This window comes from Numida meleagris, chromosome 2 (genome assembly GCF_002078875.1).
Source record: "Numida meleagris isolate 19003 breed g44 Domestic line chromosome 2, NumMel1.0, whole genome shotgun sequence".
Lineage (NCBI taxonomy): Eukaryota > Metazoa > Chordata > Aves > Galliformes > Numididae > Numida > Numida meleagris.
This window is the reverse complement of record NC_034410.1, coordinates 48,534,072-48,555,501: the sequence shown is the minus strand read 5'-3', so window position 1 is coordinate 48,555,501 and position 21,430 is coordinate 48,534,072. Positions and strand designations below refer to the sequence as shown.

The 21,430-nt window shown below is 40.4% G+C and overlaps 1 protein-coding gene and 1 long non-coding RNA gene across 11 annotated transcripts in view; one reads left to right on the top strand and one right to left on the bottom strand.

Annotated features, from left to right (window-relative positions):
• PDE1C (phosphodiesterase 1C) overlaps positions 1-21,430 on the bottom strand; it is a 317,833-nt gene that overhangs the window by 63,115 nt on the left and 233,288 nt on the right. For all 10 annotated transcript variants that reach the window (XM_021385552.1, XM_021385547.1, XM_021385545.1 and 7 more), the window contains 6 exons: positions 16,749-16,862; positions 15,531-15,713; positions 13,373-13,439; positions 9,196-9,312; positions 7,672-7,812; positions 785-885 (listed from right to left, as the gene is read on the bottom strand). In XM_021385552.1, the coding sequence (XP_021241227.1) occupies positions 785-885; positions 7,672-7,812; positions 9,196-9,312; positions 13,373-13,439; positions 15,531-15,713; positions 16,749-16,862 (723 nt within the window). The remainder of the gene's footprint in view (positions 1-784; positions 886-7,671; positions 7,813-9,195; positions 9,313-13,372; positions 13,440-15,530; positions 15,714-16,748; positions 16,863-21,430) is intronic.
• Positions 6,432-10,266, top strand: LOC110393087. Its single transcript, XR_002434783.1, has 3 exons — positions 6,432-7,272; positions 8,614-8,669; positions 10,088-10,266. It is a non-coding gene; the product is annotated as an uncharacterized LOC110393087 (long non-coding RNA).

The following is a 21,430-nucleotide window of genomic DNA, read 5'->3' as shown; positions in this document are numbered from 1 at the left end:
ATATTGTTTCCAGAATAGTAAATTGGTTGTAAGCAAGACATAACTGAGCTGCTTTCAGTTACCTGTGCACCAGGCTATGCTGTACAGAAGGGCAAATCCCAGTGGGATAGTATAAGACCAAAGGTACTTCAGACCTTATTTTAGGCTCCATGTTATGGATCTGAAATTGATGGACAGTTAAACTGCAACTTGCGCACTTTCAAATTTTGCCATCTGCTTCGTACCACTCTTCCATCAATCTTGAAAGCCCTACAGAAGACTCTGAAATCAACAATAATGCCAGTCCAGTATAGTCTGTGATCAGCTGACTGCTCTCTAGGAATTTACACAGATTTAAGATGTGAGTGCAATGACTTATTCCCAAACAGGTAGTGGTAAACATATCCCCTTGCAGCTGGTATGTTTTTCCAGTAAGAACAGTATATGTCATGCTGGTGTATACTGATAAATACAGATACTGGTGAACTCTTGAATTATAATACTTCCTTCGAAACTATATCTTCGGTGAAATACACCAATCTGTATAACCATTAGTCTTCAGCAACTTCACACAGAAATATTTTTGGGCCCTCCTTTTTCCTGATTATTAATATGATACAGTGTTCAGGAATCTATAATACAGGCATACAATTGACAATGGTTGAGTAAGAGAAAATTAACGTAGGGAATTGAACTTTCCTCCTGCATCACCCGAGGGCAGAAGCTTCTACAATTTTCTATGTGGTTGTTCTGTTATTTTCCAAAAACTTCCCCAACCACTCATCATAATTTATGATGGCCTCACCGTGTTTGGATGTGAAAATTGTTGGTGGTTCCTGTGTGTTCATAATCATGGATAGCAGCTGCAAAGATCATAGCGAAGATCTCCAGCTCTGTCAGCCAGTGCTGAAAAGAAATTACAGAGCAATCAGATCATTTTCCCAGGCATTCAGGCTTTTGTCTTCTAAGGCAAGTTATCCCCTGCTGACAGTCAATGCTGCACATCACTGCCTTTCCCCTGCAGCCTGCCAGCTGTTTTAAAGCAAATTTATCTGGCTGACACACTGAAGTTGAACAAGTGTTTTTCCTGATGCTACATCTTAAATAAACTGAACTTCAGAAAAACAGTTTCAAGAACAAAAAAGGCTTAAATCATAGTGAGGGGAAAGAGTTGCCCTTCTTAGAGAACAATGAGTGAGGAAGAAAGAGAGGAAAATCTCAGGAAGAAAGAGAAGAAAATCTCAAGCATACCATTTTTTTTCTAGAAGAATTTACTAATACATGTGCAAGAAACATTTAGATGTTGTACTGAGGGACATGGTTTAATGGTAAATATTGGTGATAGACAGACAGTTGGACTGGATGACCTTAGAGGTCTTTTCCAACCTTGGTGATTCTACGAGTCTATGTGCACACATATCACCAACGTATGCATTTTCAGCTTAGTTCAACTTCGTAACAGAGTCTCAAATACATAAAATGTCACTAATTTCCACTAATCAGAGGAGTTTTTATTAATCCCTGAACTACAAGGTGCACAGGAAACACAGTCCCTATTTGCCCGGTCAAAGTCATATTTTCAATGCTATCATCACTTTTGACTTTGATTTCTAAATTAATCAGATGCTTTTAATGATTTCCCTCTGAATCAATCAATGATTTCATGCCCTTTTTTTCCCACAGGTAGCAATGCGAAGAATGCTGTTAGGATCAAGTACATCAGAAACAAAGCCTCCTGATACTGTTGATGCTGTAAATATTTATACGAAGTGCTCATACAATTTTGTGAAAACCTTTACCACAGCGGCTGCCAGACGTTGTTGTAACAGCATGCTGTCACCTTGTAAACGTGTAAGAACTACCTTTTAACTCAAAACCCACTAAAGGTAGTATGGTTTTGTAAATTCGTTTTAGATGTGCTGTAGGTCAGGGGTGATCCCTGGTCTGCTATCTACAAGCAGGGAAGGACCAGAGAACTGTGGGGCTCTGCACACAGCTACCTGTCCAGCTCTTCTCCTGCCTTTCACAGTCATCCCTACATAATCACAGCACCCACAAAGCTCTTTTGTCTTATTTGTTGTCTTAATGCCTGGAACAGTCCCTTTGCTGGAGATAGCCCCAAACATCAATGTCTGTGCCACTGGAGAATGAAGCTAGACTTGACATTAAAAATTTCCTTGCATTATACATACAGCTTGAAGGTATTTTTACTTTTTTTTTTTTTTTTTTTTTAAAGTGGAAGGGTAAAGAGATCAAGACATGAGCAGACACAGTAACTAAATTACTTTCTGCTTTCTACACAATTGCTCAATGACAGGAGCAAACTGCACTGACATTGTAGATGTATCCATGATGTTTTATGTTCAGATGTGACTTTTGATTAAGGAATGCTGTACAGCTGACAGAACATGATCTCAGCTTTCAAGCAGCAACCTTCTGATAATAACAGTGGGATAAAAGAACTAGCAGAGCAAATCCACAGTAGCCAAGCGGAACTACTACAAAACACAGCTGGTCTAAAGCATCCACTTTAGATCTTCCATGGATCATCTGACAAGTCCCACTCCAGCAAGACCTTACGATCCAAGCCTTCAAGTTGTGCTGTGGCTCTATGCTTGAAATCTCTTTCCTCATCTTTTAAGACACAAACAAGCAAAATGTGAACTTCCATGCTCCATCAAAACATCATCTGTTGAACAAGATCAGGGCAATTTAAGTTTTCAGGTAGGGTGTAATGCACCGGAGAAGATCTCTTAAATATCATGATAGTTTTTGAGGAAGAATACAGACTGGAATTACAGCCATGAACTGTGAATAAAAAATAAATCAGTGAAAGTAACACAAAATCAAAAGTGATTTGTGAGCAATAGGAGCAGATCAACAACTGGAACCTTTTAATCCCTTTTTTCCGATACAACCTTGCACCAAAAACACAACAGCAAAGAGCCTGCAGAGAATGGAAGAAATGTCCAACAAAGTAATGATATTACCTTGTACTAGCCTGTGATAGACTTCATCTTGCAGAACTGAGAGCCAGTTTTAAAGAATAAAGACACCAAGAATGATTGAGAAAGCAGCAGGTCACTGTTGCAGGTGAAGAGAGCAAAGAAATGTCATTGTTTTTCATTTCTAAAAGGCTGAAAAAAATCAATTGAGAACAAAACCTTCAGTGATGATGGAATGGTGGGGAGGAAGACATGAAAGTGCAAGTATTGGCTTCCAGAGTGGGAATCAAAAAAGTGTAATGAGGCACGATTGTCTTTCACAAACATATAAGAGAGAGGAAAAATTAGCTACTGCGTGAAGTCACTCAGATGTAAACAAAAGGGTCAATGCATAAAGAAAGAAAAAGTAAGAGGAAAGACCAGTGTTTCCAAATCTAACAAAATAAATTGAATGCATTGCCAAGAAATTGCTGCTAAACAAAGACAGCAAAAATTAGTCTGTTTATTTCCTACTTTTTTAGAGCTGATGCTGTTCAGCCTGGAGAAGAGAAGGCTCCAAGGAGAGCTGACAGCGGCCTGTCAGTATCTAAAGGGTGGCTATAAGAAAGATAGGGACACACTCTTTAGCAGGGCCTGTTGTGAGAGGACAAGGGGAAACGGTTTCAAACGAAAAGAGAGGAGATTTAGACTGGATATAAGGAAAACTTTTTTTATGATAAGGATAGTGAAACTCTGCAACACGTTGCCCAGAGAGGTGGTGGATGCCTCATCCTTGGTGACATTCAAGGTCATGCTGGATGGGGCTCTGAGCAACCTGATCTACTGTAGATGTCCCTGTTCATTGCAGGGGAGTTGGACTACACAACCTTTAAAGATCCCTTCCAACTCAAATGATTCTATATTTCTTTCCTCAAGAGCTTATGGTCTTTTATTTCAAAGTAGTTACTAGTTTCAGAGCCAACATGCTCATGATGATCTGCTTAGTAATGACAATAGTGTAGAGAAGGCAGTCTCACTTCCCTTAGATACAAACGGATGTGACAGAAATCCTGCCCTTCTGCAGTTTTACACGTCTGTCTGAAATATTCTCATATAACTCTTGACAGTATCAGAGAATGAATTCTGAATTTTAACTTTTGCATTTCATTTGCACCTGCTTGAATCCACTTGTCTGTATTCACAAAGGAATCATATGCTAATTCCACATAATTGTCAAGATAAAATTGAAAATAATACCAAAGAAAATAATAATCACAGTTGAACAATAGAGCTCAAGGAAAGCAGAATGAAATGAGCAAAAGGTGCATCAGCTCTTGGAAGCTATTCCAAAACTTTATCCTTGTGTACTAACTTCCTAGGAGAAAAATATCAGATGAATTCTGAGTTTCTTACAGCCATGATGGAATCCAAAATTCATTCAAAGGCATCATCCTGATCAGGAAAATAACAGCAAACTAAAGAGATTTCAGGCACTGAAGATGACTATAAGGAAAGAAGATTTTTACTTGAAAAGAAAATAGAAGAAAAAAAGAAGGCTGGAACTAAACAGTAGAGATAGCTTGTAAGTAACAGGAAACATGACAGAGAAAAAGGAAAAGTATAAAGAGAAACCACACAATCTTTTCTTCCCTTTGACACCAGTAAGAAAAGAAGAAGAAAAAAAAGAGGTAAGAAAAGCATTCTAACAAGGGAAGCCAAGCTGAAATGTTACCACTGGCGTTCAGTGTTGCGAGTTCCTTGCTACTGGTAGCAGGAGTGTGCCTTCTCATTGTGCTACATTAGGTGCTGAACCAAATGCTATTTATTGTTTGGCTTTGGCAACAACCAGTGTGTGGGGTTATTCCTGGGAAATGGCTGACACATCCTCTGGAGTGCAACTCCACCGTAATGGCCTGCATGGGATACTTACATTGTGCACATTTTATGACAGCAGGGATAGAAAAGCAAAGAGCTCAGCTCAGGCAAAGGAGTCACTGACTTCAGTGCCAGCAGTTACATATGTCAACAAGTACACAACTTCTAGTTTCCCTTCTACAGATTTAAATCTGGAGTATGTGCATTATCTGTTCTCTGCAAGTAGTGAAGAAAATTGTTTCTTCTAAAATAGAGAGGAAAAATGCTTCAGAGATGTTAAAGGAGAAAGCATTTTGTGAGAGCTGCTCCAAAAGGAATGCCTCCTATTTTATTATGTTGGCCCACAATGTCAGGGGTGCATGTTGGTGGTTAAAACATTAAAAAATGTAGCAGAAGTCTGTACCCAAGAAAAGAGGAAACAATGCAATCTAGAGAAAAGGATAAGAGCATTCAACTTCTATCATCTATCAAGCACATCAGGATGATACAGAAGACACATCCTGGAGTTAATTACCTCCAGAGACTCAAACTTGCAACAGGCCAAATATTCAGAGGTGTGATCACAGCAGAACATTTTCCAGCAAAGATCACCTAGCAAAACAGGCCACAGAAATGTCCAAGAGAAAATTCACCCACTGACAACTGCAAGACAAACCTATCCCATATTTCATATCTGGTCACATGACATAAAAAACATAGATGGAATGAATAAGAAAAAAGTGTGCTGAGATCTCCATCAGGCACACTGGTTATCATGACATGAAAATTATAGCACTCATCAGCACCTTCACCACACCTGAACGACCTCTGCCACTTAAAAGCTAGTAAGAATATGACACAAAGAACTGACAGCTAATCCTCTAAAGATAAGGTCTGCACAGTGGCATTGGAAAAAAAAAAAAAAGAGAACAAAGAGAACAAATAGCTGAGAGTTGACAACATCCCCAGGAGGCAAGCCCAGGAAGAGTATGAACTGGAAGAGTATGAAGCTGGAACCCAGAGAACACCAAATGAAATGGAAGATGGTCCCAGAGCCCAAGAGGCATCTAATCTTTCTGGCAAGTGAAAAAGTTGGCAGAGGGGAGCCATCCCCAGGACAGGTGCACTTAGAACCAGAATCCCTCCTCCTTCCTCAGAATTACTGGGAGCGTGTAACAAGACAAAGTCTGACTTTTCTAAAAGGGGAACAGTGGTGGAAAGACAAGAAAACACAGTCGTCAGAAACACCAACAAAAACAGCTTAGCTTTCCTTAGTTCAACAACAATCTGCGCAGTTTCTTGGCATACTGGTTGTCATTTAGTCACTGTGCCCCTGCCCCTCAGGCCCCCTCTCAAGACCACTACTCCAGAGATTGCAGAGATCCAAAGATCAAATCTGTCCTAATTACTTATCTGGAGCCTTGATCAATCTCCAGATATTCTTCGTGCACTGCCATGTAGAGCCTGACTTCATTTTTAGCCACACATTCAGTAGCTGGAGAGAGGAAACGCTGAGGACAGCAATCCCAAATCAGCCCTCCCATCCTCAAAGTGGAAAAGACACCACCAGGCCTCAAGGATCTTACAAACCCTCCAATGGACTCATCATCCCATTGCAGCACAGCAACCCAGAGAACACCAGGCCCTCTCCTCCCCACAGACCTTCCTTGGGGATCAGGGCAGAGGAGATTCTACCTCCCCCATGCTCCAGGGGCAGAGCTGATGGACAGGAAAGGAGAACTCACACCATCCTTGGAACTCGGCAGTTCTTTATTGATTGCATGTCCCTGTGCTTCCTGTGAGGTATTAGGACACTTGGGCCCCTCTCCACTACTGCTGGGCAACAGGGCAGCTCCACTTGCAGGCAGCCAGGCAGCTGCTGGGTAGAGGAGTCTCCTGGGATGATCCTGCCACTCATCAGTACAAACGGATTTGAAGCATGGGATGAAGAAGGGGCTGGAGTCTCCATGGGGCTCTTTGCCCAAGGGCCACAAGTTCTCTGGCAAGCACAATGGCACAGGTGAGCCATTCCCAGAAAAGGGTCCCTCAGCACCCCCCATCCTTCCTTCTCCTTCAAAACTGGGGCAGCTCTCAGTCCATGGGCCACAACTCCAAACACTGTCATGTCGAGGTTGCCATGGGACACTGTCAGACTTACCAGACCAGACCTGCTGATGTCACCGCCTAGTGTTCCGAGCCCTGCAACTGCCACTGCAACTGACTCACCAGTCAGAGAGCAGTAACAGGCAGAAGCTGCAAGCAAAAGATTGCTGTAAGCAGCAATGGATCCTCCTCCCCAGAAGAAGCAGAGGCTGATGGGGAGGAGATCCAAAGAAGAGCCAATGGAGATAGATGAGGAACCCTTGGAGCCAATGGAGGTGGATGAACCTCCAACTGAAGATGAGATGATGGAGGTGGATCCACCTCTAGAAGAACAACCCATGGAAGTGGATCCACCTTCACCAGGGCCCAGGAGACAGCGCCCAAGAAGACTCAGGGACGCTCTTAGAAAATGGTGAGCAATAGGTTGATAAGTGGTGCCAAACTGGGTTAAACTACGAGTTATTTAATTTCGTTTTCTGAAGAAAGCTTAGACAATTGGTTTCTTCACATAGAGTGAAGTGAAAGCCCAACAAACTGACTTCCCAGACTCAGAAAGCAGATGGGTGGTAGAGGGGAGAATTCAGTTAGGGTTTTTCACTCATCCTCTCTCTGATCCATTAAAACAGTTACCCATATCCTCACCCCAATTCTTCTAAATAAGCCCAAACCTCTATTTGCATTAGCACAGCCGCTGCAAATTACATTTTTCTACAGTACAAATGGACTCTGCTGTGTATAATGATAATCTCCTTAATGAACAAAAACTAGTGCAGTCTCATTATGTATTAAGGATGCCAACTCCTGTACGCACCACTACGCCTGTCTTGAAAAGGAGGTAATGGACTGTTTGCGTCACATCTGCAGCATGCATTAGGTTGTGATAAGGATTTTTGTGCTTGCTGTATCCAACCTCCAGAGCTTCCACAAAGGACACCAGGGCAGAAATGGGGATCTAAGAAAAGAAGCACACAATTAAAAATGAAAGAATCACCTGTAATAGCTAGCATTTGGAGGAGATCATTTTCAGAAGAGACTCTAAAGGGCAGTTTGTACTTTGCAAATAAATAACAACTTAAAACACCTAAAATGAGTACTTTAGAGAGAGTGTATCAAGGTCACTTCCTCAAAATGGCTTTCCCATCCCTAATTACATTAGGGATGAATCACTCATGTACACAAACATACACGAGTCTGTACACTACGAAATGCTGCCTGGAAAACACAAGCAGTACCAAAAGTTAACAGAGAGTACTTGATTTACTCTTTGCGGAGAAATATTTCTATTTCTATTTAGGACACATATTTCTATTTTTGTCTCATCCCTTCACAAAACTCTAGTACATATCGTTGCTTTACTACTCACATTCTAGATTTTGTAATGAAATTTATCATATAGCAAGCCTGAAATACTCTATGATGAGGAGTGTCGTTTACCATACTTCTGGTTTTTTTTACTGCTAAATCCAGTCTTCCCATATTACAGGTTTGCCATGCTTCGTTGGCTCCCAGAGTGTAACTGTACACACGACATGAAACCACATTCAGAGTATTTCTAGGGAGCACACTACATAGGTGCTGTCAGCTGCACATATATGCAGCAAGCAGCAGGGATTCTCCAATGTTTTGCACAAACTGCAATACCCTCAACCTTCCTAGTTCTATTGTTAGAGTTGCGCCGCTATTTCCCTCTTGAGAATGTATCATGGGGCAATGCATTTCTAATTAGTTATCATCTTCAAACATTTCTCATCAGGCGTGAGAAGTCCCGGAAGAAGTCCAGGAGTTGGAGAAAGTAGGAGTCCTGCCAGAGTAAGTGCCAACAGAGAAAGGGATAATGGAATATTTGAGCGGGGAGAATGGGAAACATCTCAGAGCAATGCTTTTGTGACCCAAATGCAACTCTGTTCACAGTCACAAAGAAAGTGTTCAAAGTAAAAGATTTGGAGTACATCTTTTACTCCAACTTGAGTAGCATTTGTATTTTGAAAGCTGTAACAAGCCACGCTTTCATTATTTGCTTGCATGCTTGAGATTCCTAAGAGTCTCAGGAATGACACTATCATTCCTACTGGGTTTCATGGGTAAGACTGTTTGGAACTCCACCTGTTTCACGCTGTCCTATTACAATTAAATGTTCTACTTGAATAGCTTTGGTCCTGGTTGCTGCAGAAAGATTCTCTTCCCCTTTTAGGGGAAATGACAATGACTGCAAAGTCTTCACACACACCATCAAATACAGCTAAAATAATTGCATTCTGAATGGAACAAAGCAGAATAAGAATAAAATACAAGAAAATGCAAGACAGAACAAGAGACTCGTCTCCTAACTACTGACCTTGAAACGATTGATCAGATCATAGCGCGTGAGAAGTTCATAGAAAATGAATTTCAGTGCATGATCTCCACTGGCATCATTTAGTGCAAATACATCAAAGGACCACTTGTCTACATTCTGCAAGAATGAGTAGAAAAGAATGTTAATCTCATCATCCATTTTATCATCACACTTCAATTTCTTTCACTTCATATCTACAAACAGAGGATGAGAGAGTATAGTCTCTATTTACAAAATTCTCCATTTCACTTAACCAATACAAAGTCTAATTTACTCATCAGTACAGTATAACACATTTAAGAAGCATCTGTTCAGAATACTTCTGTTGCTTGCTTATTCAAGTCACAGTGATTCACTAATTCAACCAGCAAAGGCTGAATGCAAAAAGAATCCTGGTTTGCCTTTGAAACTGAAGCAATGAGATGGGCACTAGTGTGGCCTGTGGTCGTAATTTCATCACCTGCTGCACAGTGAACCAGCGTAATAAATATCTCAAGCTACCTTGCTAGGCCCAAAGAGATCTTAGTTCCTTCAGATTACTGCAGCTTCAGTTGCCCAAAGACAGCACGATTCTCTGTTTTTAAGTACTCGCATTTTTAATTATCTGTAACTTTCTTTCTTTCTTTTTTTTTTTTCTTAAAGATGAGTGAGTTGGCTGGGGCTTTTACAAAACAACAGAGCAGGAGAAAATCACTGTAATGCTACATTAAGTGCTAACAATGGCATAAAAAATGACCTTTACAACATAAAAATAAATATCTAACTGCAGTTGAGTTACAGTTAGCTGTAAACGATATACTAATGCTGCAGGGTGATCAGTCAAGAAACAGAAGAAGACAAGTTCCATTCCCAGCTCATAAAGCTAAAATATAACGTATAAATTCTCTTGCAGAAGGTTGAATCCCACCTCAACTCCTATGGATGGAAGTGCAAGCTGACAGCTCAGTATCTATCAACAGAATGCACCCTGATCTCTGAAGAGGATGGTCCCGAAACACCATGAACCATTCTCTCCTACTCCTACACCCTTTTTGGACTGTTTTTATTTTGTCTCAGTTAGGAATAATAGAATTTAACACTTGTATATCTATTATAATTATATAATTATATGTATAATATACAATAGTATGATTTACTTTTATAATTTACTTTTATAATGTAAATGTGTTACACAGTTTATATTTAAATATATATTTATTATATAATTTATTAATAATAATTGACTTCTAGTTCCTATGAAATTGAAAATAACGTCTCAACTATACTGAAAAATAAATTATTCTAAGTCAATCTTATTTTATACAAATAAAAGGTTTGTGTTTCTTTATGTATCTTTTCATTGTAGCGATGGGTGTGCGCTTGCAGCAGCTAAGTGATCTGAATAGCAAAATCGTGAAATGTTGTTCTTTTGCACTGAATAGTGGCTACAGCCAAGAAGATGCTAAGCTTTACAGTAGAGTAATTTAGATTTCACTGAGGGAGAAATCCTTATTCCTCTTTAGTCAACAGAAGTTTTGCTCTTGACAATAATAACAGTAGCACTTTACTCTAAATAACTAGGGGGAAAATTTCCCCTTAAGGAAGCAAGAGGCTGTCACACTTTGCTTAGAGGCTTGCAGCACCAGCAACACTTGGAAAATCAGAGCATTTTAGGATCTTATAAAAAACTGAGCGCAGATGCGATGCCCGCAGTGGAGAGAAATCGAAAGAAAAGCAGAACTTCACAGGCACCTTGCGGGGGAGGAGAAAAACTGCTCTCAGTAATGAGAGCAGGAGAAGCAAGGGATGGGAAAGGTCCTGGGCTACACATCTCTCGGACACTTGGCCCTGCAGCCTCAGTTGAAATGTCAGAAGCTGCTCTAATGCTACATATAGGCACTGTGATGGACCTACAGCCCTAAGGTTATCTTCTATAAACCTTGGTCTTAACTTTGACCATTGCTCCACTTCTTGTGTGAACCTTGAGATCAACACCAGTTCATCCCAAATGTTCAGTTTTCTGCCTTTCCACCTGCTCTTAACCTTAGAGAGTTTATTCGTTTTATCAGCCAGCTGTTTTAGGGACAGCTGATTTTCCGTTCAACATTACTGGTGGGCCTGACATTTCTTTGTAGCCCTAGTCAAGTAAACGTTTGTACTGTAGACACTATCTGCAGACACGAAATCACTTTGTAAGCAACTACATTTTCTGTGTTCTTGCCTGCATATTAGCTAGCCAAGAAAATAGTTCCATGACAGCATGGGAATCAGAAAAGGCTGCAAAAAAATCATTTCTAAAGCAGGAGAATATTTCTGCCATTTGTTCTGTTAATATTAAGTTCTGTCTCAAGTACTGCACCACTGACTAGCAGATCACCACTTACTGGGTAAATGAATACAATCGGTTATTCTCACAGCCATATGAACGGCATGTGAGGCCACTGCTCCAAGTCTGATCATCCCTTTTTCAGCAGTAGGTCTTATATCATCACACTCATGTCATGCAGAAAGGAAACACTCTACTGCAATATAAAAATCAATATTTGATATTTACAGAGAGAAAGAGATGCTGTGGAAGCCATTCAAATTTGCCAAAAAATCTCATTCACTGAAAACGTGAGAGAAAATATGCCTTGGACTTGTATGGCTACCACTCTATTTGCATACTTTCAAGAAGCTGTAGCATTTCATTCTTTCATTAAAACCTATTTCATTTTCTCAAGATGATTCCACAGTTTTGGGTTACTCAGGGAAGGCATCCTGTTGGTCACCGCAGCAAAAGAAAGAGCACATCACTCAAAAACAAACTACTTTTCAGTCAGTGGCATCTCAATCATTGTCGTTCTCACTCTGAGGGGAATACTGATTATGGAAATCCAGATCAGCTGAAGAGATATGTGCGTACATTTCTACATCATTTTGCACGATTTACAGAGCCCACCAAGCAGTCAGACAGCTGCAAGTTTGGGTATTCTTTTGTCTTTAATTGGCTGCACTGGACTAAAACAAACAAGAAAGGTACCAGTTCCCATTAAGACGGGATGGAGACATTTAAGACAAAGTCTCTTTTCAAAGACAGACCACTTCTTCTAAACAACCCATTCCCATTTAAGCCACATTCATTACCTACCACAAGACAATCCAGGCAGACAATTGTTCCCAACATAGTTTTGAAAAAAATACATCCTAGAATGGCCAAGATGGCATTCTTTCACCCTGAGCAAAATTAGTCAGTGCCTTCGTTGATATTCAGGTGCCCAACTCACTCTAGCTTAGTCGGTTCTGCTTATGACCCTTAATATCTTCAAAATATGGAAAGGGAAGAAGGATTCTGTGAGGTTTATGCCCACTGAGCATAGCTGACAGGTCTTGCATTGTCCTGTTACTGCTGAGGAACTCAGGGGAAGAGGTACCATTATAGGTATGTTCTCCCATAACCTGGCCACAGGTTGTAGTTCTAAGAAAAGAAAGATAATTAGATCCCATTTGCAGGATTACACATGTAAACCTGCAGCTGGAAAAAGTTGTGAATGAATGCTTTGATTTTGTAAATGAAGGTCATGTTGGATCATTCTTGTTGCACTCTGGACTTTCTGTGAATCCTCCTGATCTTCTTAAGTTGTACTATTGAAAATGAAAAGGATTCAGTACCCTAACTGTGTATGTTTCCCGTGTAGATAGATCAGAAGGACTGTTTCACGAGCTTTACAAGGAATGCCCCTGTACACATTCTTGATGATGCCTTTTTTCAGCACTGCATGCCATGGTTGAACCACACGTAAGTTGTCATCTGCACAAATACCTCTGCAAAGCTGCTGTGGAGATAGTTAGTGGCTAACCTGTATTTTTGCTACTGACATAGTTACCCTGCATAAGTCAAGAACCCCATGAAAGGAATCTACTGTTTTCCGACTACTTGTTACCTTTCATTTTTCATCTGAAATCTCAAAACTCTAAGATTATTATTCCAAAGCTGATTGTCACCTGGAAGATTTGAACCCGAACAATGCTAGAAAATCCCTTCTCTCAGAGCAACTGATACATTTCCTTCTCCATTTCTCTGCACCCACATTTTCATTCTTCCCTCTGCAAAGTTGTGATTGATTTCAGCATGTCACTAAGTCATTGGCATAAGACTCCCATCCCCAAGTAAAATGTCACCAGTGCCCTCCCATCATCACCTTTTTGTTGTGCTTACCTTTAGCACTCCAATTACAGCTGGTGGGTAGCTCAAACCGACCATATTGGATGTCCGCCTGTACATTCTACCAAGAAAAATAGATAAGGCAACATATAAATAAAATTAAACAATACAACAACTACGAAGCAACACGCTCTTACAGGAGATCCTGTATATCCCAGCAAACTCTAACTACAATTTCTTTTCTTCCTTCTTCCTAGCTTGCACACATGCTCTCTACACCACTTTTACAGTAGAGCCTTACCCGAGGCCATACACTTCCCAGTATCTCACACCTTGGTCCCCAGGCTGGAGATTAAAAAGAATCTGTTAATACGAGATCTTCATCAGAGGAAAGGGCTGCACTCAAATAAATAAGATGTTCCCCATTTTCCACTGCAGCAAACCACACTGTCCTTTCAGTTTCTGTAGTTCTTGCTTGTCCAGCACACAAGCTCATTCTGAATGTACTTGAGAAATCATTTGTAGTATGCATCAACTGCAGTTCGGTACAACTGTTACTTTTCCCTACTTTTTTTTTTTAAGATCAGTACAAAATATTTTGGGTGTTCTTTGGGTGTGTATGAGAGAGAATAAGGAAATAATCAACATTTGCAACCATACTAAACAATGCACTTAAATATGTACTGGATTTTATATTCGTTTTCAGGCCAAACTGTTTTTCATAGCCTTAGTGTATTCACAAACACTGACTGATCAAATGTCTTTCCACAGCTCACCCTGTTTTGCACTTTAGAAACACAGGAGTAAAAAGAAATGACGGAAAGTTTTCTTCTCCCATCTGACATGACCATGTGTGAAGTCCTTCCCTTTCACTTTGCCACGTTCTGCTCTCAAACGTGAAAAATGCCACGCCCCTTTGAAGAACTCCCCCACTGCCTAAATCACAGAACTTCTTACCCCCTCCTGCCAGGACCCAGTAGTTTTCCCTTCAGAGACAATTCAGGCAAAGGCCCTCTGCCTTAGCTCAGGAGAGCAACAACCCTCCGCTGGTGCCATTTCCCATCTGAACGTTTCCTCTTTCATTTCACAGTTGTGCAAATCCATTGCATCACAGCCTCCTACAGCCAGCTTTCTGCCATTCATTTATATCCTTCTCGAGCAAGTCCTTCACTGAGAGCGAGGGTTAATTCACTAATAGCCTGTCAAACCTGGGAGGAATCCTTCCCAGGGAGAAATGACAGCTGATGCTGTCCTGTTAGCCTCACCATTATTGCTGCACTCCCAGCACACATCACATGCAGCAATTTCTTGAGTTTTCAGGTATACAGATTAAATAACAATAGCAATAACAAAAAATCAGCAATAAATATGTGGAAGGAGGCCCTGTGCATCTGTGTGGCCTGTGGTCCACTGTCTGATACACTGACTCTCCTATGCAGAGAGCTGCTAGGGTGTCAGTGCAATTCTGATCAGCAGTGGAAGGTGCTCCACAGTGTCATGGAAGCCCCTCCCAGCACTCAAATTCCTGACTTGAGCTTAGCGGTAGACACCTGGCATTGGCTGTCTGAAGTCTGCTGGCTGCTTCCCATGTACCAGCCCTCCTGCTTGCTCCGAGAAAACATCAGGGAAGAGTGGTTACTTGAGAAGAAAAGGCAGGAATGGAAATGAGTCCAAATTTAAATGACTAAAAGTTTTAGAGTTCAGAAAATGAAATTAGTTTTAGCAGTATGTTCTGATGCAAATCATGACTGAAAAGGCTGAGAGAACTCAATGGATTTTTTGAAATCCCCTCTTGATCTCCAAACTTTTCACATCAGTCTTGGTCTATATATGTGCTATATGATTCAGGCCAGTAATACCATGATACAATATTTTCTTCATTAAAAAAAAAATAGGCAACAAAGGTCAAAAGGCAAGGTAGGGCCTGTTCTGAACTGATTAAACTTTAAAAACTTTGAGTCCTGGCCTAGGACTATGCAGAGGTGTGTATACACTGTCAAAATTATTTCACCTGTGCTATTATATCTGTATTATGCTAAGAATAGATCCATATCTGCTGCTTCAGGTTGGACTCTACTAGCAGCTTTTTTCCTACCAGATCTTTGTAGAAACATCATTAGAATCATATTAAAGTCCTCTTTTCTCAATACTGCAGGTGCAATTGGCAGTGCATGAGCAGCTGCTAGAACAAATTAATTACATGTTCCTTTACCTTTCCACAAATATCCCAGCTTGTACTGCATGGACAATACTCCTGAACCGGGGTTTCTCCTCAGTCCTTTTGAGCATCATCCCCATTTGCCGTGTGAAGGTAGAAGCCAACCAGTCCCGGACCTCTGAGGGCACAGAGTCAGACTGGATGTCGCTGAGCTCATCTTCTGTGTCCAGTAAACGCCTAGAAGAGGGAGGAAAACACAGGGTAAGAAAACTGCCTTGGAGACCACTGCAACACCATTAACCAAAAAAAAATACACATCTATTCTAATAAAAGCCTAACGAAACCTCTTTCTGCAAGTCTTCAACAGATTGCTTCTTCTCTTGTATAGTTAGATGCTAGACTGTGAAACTCACTACTAGGCTGACAAAAAACAACTATCAGTCTTGTGAAGCACAACTACATAATCATCCACTCACGCCTCATCTTCAGCTCATTGTTGTTGCAGACCTTTCATCCCTTCAGAGATCACTATGAGTCACGTCTGACCTCCCAGTTAGCATCACACAGTCCTATCTTCTAATCTGACCACCTGAGGTGACTCAACACTGGGGTAACAGCACATAACAGAAAGGCAAACTCCTCTGCAATTTCTTATCTGTCTATTTGGTTGTGGTTCCCCATCCCTGGAGGCATTCAAGGCCAGGCTGGATGTGGCTCTGGGCAGCTTGGTCTAGTGGTTGTTGACCCTGCACACAGCAGCGGGGTTGAAACTAGATGATCATTATGGTCCTTTTCAACCCAGGCCATTCTATGATTCTATGATTCTATTTGTATCACAAACTTGAGTAAAAAAACTTCAAGTTTCAAGGAAAAAATTTCAAAAGATTTCAAAGAAAAAAATTTCAAATACTTGATAAAAGTGAATCGATCTAACTCTATTCAGAAGAAGTAGAGGGGTACGAATTTTGAACTTTCCACAGAACCTTTCAGAAAAAGTAGAAAACAATTGTTGTGAAAATCTTTCTCCAAGAGAATGTATGTAAAATTTATGACTGTTTTTATTTCCCCCTTGCCACGTGAAACTCAGAGAAGTTTTTAGACCGAGAACTGAAGATCTGTCTACAAGAAAAACAACATTTTAACAATTAAAATAATATTTTCTGTGAATAATAAATCATGACTACAACAACTTCACCAACTGATGCGTACATTACAATGTTGTGTAATTGGTACTACCTAGAGGACAAATACGAGTATCTGTAATTCACTCACCTAGTTTCATCAATGTATACTGACTCAAGGACTGTCGCAGCATATTCCAAGTTTTTCTTTAGGTCTACAACTGAAGCTTCCCCTCTCTCTAGCTGCTTTACCAAAGATCGCAACCTAGAAGGAGGAAAATAAAAAATGATTAGAACAAAGAGAAACAGGTCTGAGAGTGAGAACCAGTAAAAAACTGGATCCAGCATGACACCTAGCATACATGATTGGCATAGGTAAGCTTTGGGAAGACCACAGAACTCTTTTAAAAAAATCAGTCACCTTGGCATTAAACAACACCACATTATATTTAGGTTCAAATAAGTCAGTGAGATGTGACAGTTCCTAGTCATACTGAAGTATGTTAAAACAGAAATCATTTGGAATTTAAAAAAGGAGTTATGAAAGGTGATTTCACTCTCCAGACGAAAGAAATCAAGTAACATGATGAGCACTATCTGTGGATAAATTCAGACACTGATGAAGGCTGCTTTACATGCAAAGGTACACCTTTTCATTAGACCACAAAGTCTCTTTAGACTATCCCATCTATACTAAACAGAACCCATGGAAGTTTCCTTACTAGGTTTTTACTAGGGGGAAACAGACTTTCTAAAAACACAAGTCTGTGCAGATGTCCTTTTAAAATATTATTTTTTTTCTCCCATGACAAAGATAATTAACATATTTGCGCTATTTTCTTTTGTATTTTCCCCTCCTTCATTTTGTATTTCCTGTGCTGAATTAGGAAAAAAAAAGAGGAAGAAAGAGAAGAAAATGTAGAAGAGTGAAATCTCAATTAAAGAAAAAAGGAAGGTGCATTCTTCGGATTAGAAGATTATCATTCCCTTAAAAGACCACGGGATAAAAATTTGACATGTTAAAACATTTTTGTCAGTGCCTTCATCCTCATGAAACAGCAGTTAAATAAACGTTCAAAAACACATTCAACTATGCAGCAGAAATCACAAGTTGTTTGTCCTGCTCACGATGCAGAAATGTATTGTAGCCATGTCATCTAAAATCTGGCTTCTACTTAGTTCTACTAGTCTGCCTCAGCCCCAGGAGAATGATAACCTGTTCCACAGAACAATTCACAGCTCATGCCCTAAATTAACTCCTGTCTCTCATTTGATTTATCACATCTGGAGCCCAAATTGCTAGACAATTACATAAATGAAGTTCTTCATACAATGTGAATATCTGTATTTCCTTGCTATGGCAACGCTGCCATGGTATCAATGCTTTCAATTAAAATCAGTTTCCACTGGGCTGAGCTGAGCTGAGAAGCACCCAGACTGCCCATGTGCACTGCACCAACAGCAACTTCCATCTAGATTTCCTTCTGCTCCCCACCCCTTAAACACTGAGGCTGCAGAGAAAAAAAAAAAAAACATAAAAAAAAATTGATTGTCTAGCTCAGTCACGTAAACACCACTTCTACTGGCACTGGTACCTTTGACACAAAACTACATATTCAGATGTATGAAGAACCTTGAACAAGAGGGGTCCGCCTACTCTGGGCAGATCAGATCATCTGCTTGTTTGCTGTCAAAAAAGCAACAGTATTCCTCACTAATTCATTCTTGATGACAGAACGGGGAGAGAACAAAAGTAAGCAGTGGTTCAGAAGCCTTCTTCTTCCTGCATCCCACATGTGGGGAATCTAGAGAAGTGATCCCTTACCTCATTAATCAGAAACACTGCTTGTACACGAGCCAAAGGAGTTAATGCTACAGGAAGAACATTATCTTGGGCTCCTCCTGACTTTCATTTCATTGATTTAATGACCGGGCAGCTCTATGCCTCAAGTCATTCAAAATTCATGTTCAGTAGCAGCACAGTGAGTAACTGTTGCCTCATGTCACCAACATCCATCACTGAGGATGATTATGCAGAGTATTGTGTGCATCAATCATCCAGCAAAACTGAAGTACAGTTGTTACAATAAAATCTTGTCAAATGATCAGCTGCTGTCATGTGAAAAAAAAATTACATTGTCTTTGCTTTGCCATCCATTATCTGTAACTACTCCTGACTCATTCAGTCACAGCACCTGCTGCCAGTTACTTCTACTAAATAAGGACCAGCGATAGATTATCTTTAGTGCATTCCACACATCTTAATTTGGTTGAAATTGTCCTAAATTCAATCACAAAGTTAAGGCCAGGCTGTCCGAATGAAGGGCATCCAGGCAAATTTATTAGCTGGAAAATGCCATTTCAGGGTGGGTGAAGTAATTCTGGAATTCAACCAAATTCAGCAAACCATTTTACCTTAAAAACATTACCACAAACTTTTTACACATTTAATTTTTAGGAACTTGTACTAAGGCAATGGAAACAGAGCGCAAGAGTCTGACTTCCTCTCTTTACTCCATAGACTAGTCATGGCAGAAAATGAATTGGGTCCAGTTACATGTACCACTTTCAGGAGAATGAGAAGACTGTCAGTCTCCCAAAAGAAACATGACAACACAATTATCACATTAAATGGAAGGAAACAAGATCATTATTTATGTTGCTTTTATTGTAACTGACTGGAGAAGAGGAAGCTCCAAGTGACCTCACTTTTTACAACTCCCTGAAAGGGGGCTGTAGCGAGGTGGGGTCAGCCTCTCCTCCCTGGTAACTAGTGATAGAAGAAGAGGTGATGGCCTTAAGTGGTGACAGGGGAGGTCCAGGTTGGATATTAAGACACATTTCTGCTCAGAAAGTGTGGTCAAGTGTTGGAACGAGCTGCCCAGGGAAGTGGTGGAGTCACTCTCCCTGGAGGTCTTCAAGACACGTGTAGCTGTGGCACTGAGGGACGCGGTTATGGTGGGGATGGGTTGGCAGTTGGACTATGTGATCTCAGTGGTCTTTTCCAACCTTAAAAATTCTATGGTTTTATCCTATTTTTTATGAGCAAAACACTTTTTTTTGAACCAAAGCATGTTCTGTTCTGTTTTGTTTTTAAAATATTGTTTTAGTATGTTCAGAACCTATATTTCCATTGTTTATTTTTCTTTTCTTTTCAGTATCAGAACTAAAATTTCTGCTGGGCCCAGTTCAATTGAAGTCCAGACAATTACTGTGAAAAAGGAGACAGCAGGTGTCAACAATCTCCAACATCAAACTGTTTTAAGATCACCGCACGCACCACAAGCGTTTCTCAAATTACGGTCACCAGCAAAGCACCTACAGAGAACCACTGGTTGTATGATATTAGCTCTAAATCTACTAGTTTAATTATAATGATACAGCTAATGCCTTTCTAAATGAGATTTGCAAGGGAAGCTATTTCCTTCAGTCCAAAAATTCTCTGTGATATTCAGTCCAAAAATTCTCTGTGATATTCAGTCCAAAAATTCTCTGTGATATTCAGTCCAAAAATTCTCTGTGATATCCAAACCACAAATTCCCCGTGAATGTGTGCCAAATACTACAGAAAAAGTCTGAGAGCCCTTGTTCTCTGCACAGTTATCTCCTATTTTATTCCTTGGAATAATATCTTAACTGCCCAAAGGAAAAGCCTAGCCCTGTGCAATGGTAAGCATTTTTAACTTCCTCTGAGCCCACAGACAGCTCATGCAGGTGTAAACTTTTGAAAAGCTGGGCCACTTCCAGAAGATGGCTTCCCACACTGCCTTTCCAAGGGAAATATCTGCTTGCATTCACCATAAAAACCTCAGCCAGCACCTGCAAATAAGTCCAGTGAACTCCACAGAGCAATATATTTGTGTAAAGCAAGCAGCATGGCTCTTCAGTGATGGTGAGAGGTTAGCCAAAGCCTATGCCATTCCACAGCCCCGTTCCCTCTCTTGTAATGTTTCCCTAAAACATTCACCATTGTGCTTATGACTCAGGGAGACAGAAAATAAATTAAAAGAAACTGATGAACTCTACCTAGCCTGTGAAAGTTACACAGCTCAAAGACCCCAAACCACTCTAAATCCAAACTGAATAACAGGAAAAAGTGAAGCTGTTTTCAGAGTATTCTTGAAACATATAATTTCTGAGTAACTGCTCCAAGCATTCTCCTCTGTGCTTCATTCATAACAGAATCTGTGTACAAATAATAACCCTTAGCTAGAGGGCATGCTTTTATGACGTTGATTTTTTTTAAAAATAGCATTACATATCACTCCAGAGAATATTAACACCAGCGCAGTCTGGATACCAGTCAGCTCCAATTAACATGCAAAGTGCATGGACTGTCTGAATACTTGGGGCAGGTTCCTTCAACCAGCGTGAAGTCTGCAAAGCTGCACGGCTCATCTCCATGTCTATTTTCAAAGCTTTAAGACTGTGATTTGCTGCACATTTTCAACACCACACCTCAATCTTTTCTTCTTATACCACTCTTATACAACTTACAGCAAAACTTCTCTCTCCCTCACTAAGACACAGACAACTAAAATGAGCTACTGGCTTCCTTCTGCGCTAGTCTGAGAAAAGATGTGTCCTTCTTCCTTCCTTTCAAAGACATACATAGTTCATATGCACAAACAGACAAAACCTCTCCAGGACACATGGAATCATTCCATGGCTACAGTTCCACATAAATAAGACAGCTTGTTGTTCACAACAGTTCTGAGCTCTGTACTGACTTCTTGAAGGTAAATTGTAGTTTCTCAAGTGAACTATATGCCTCGAAAATAAAACACTCTGCATTGGTTTAAAGGAATCCCTTTAGGCTGATAGCACTGAAAG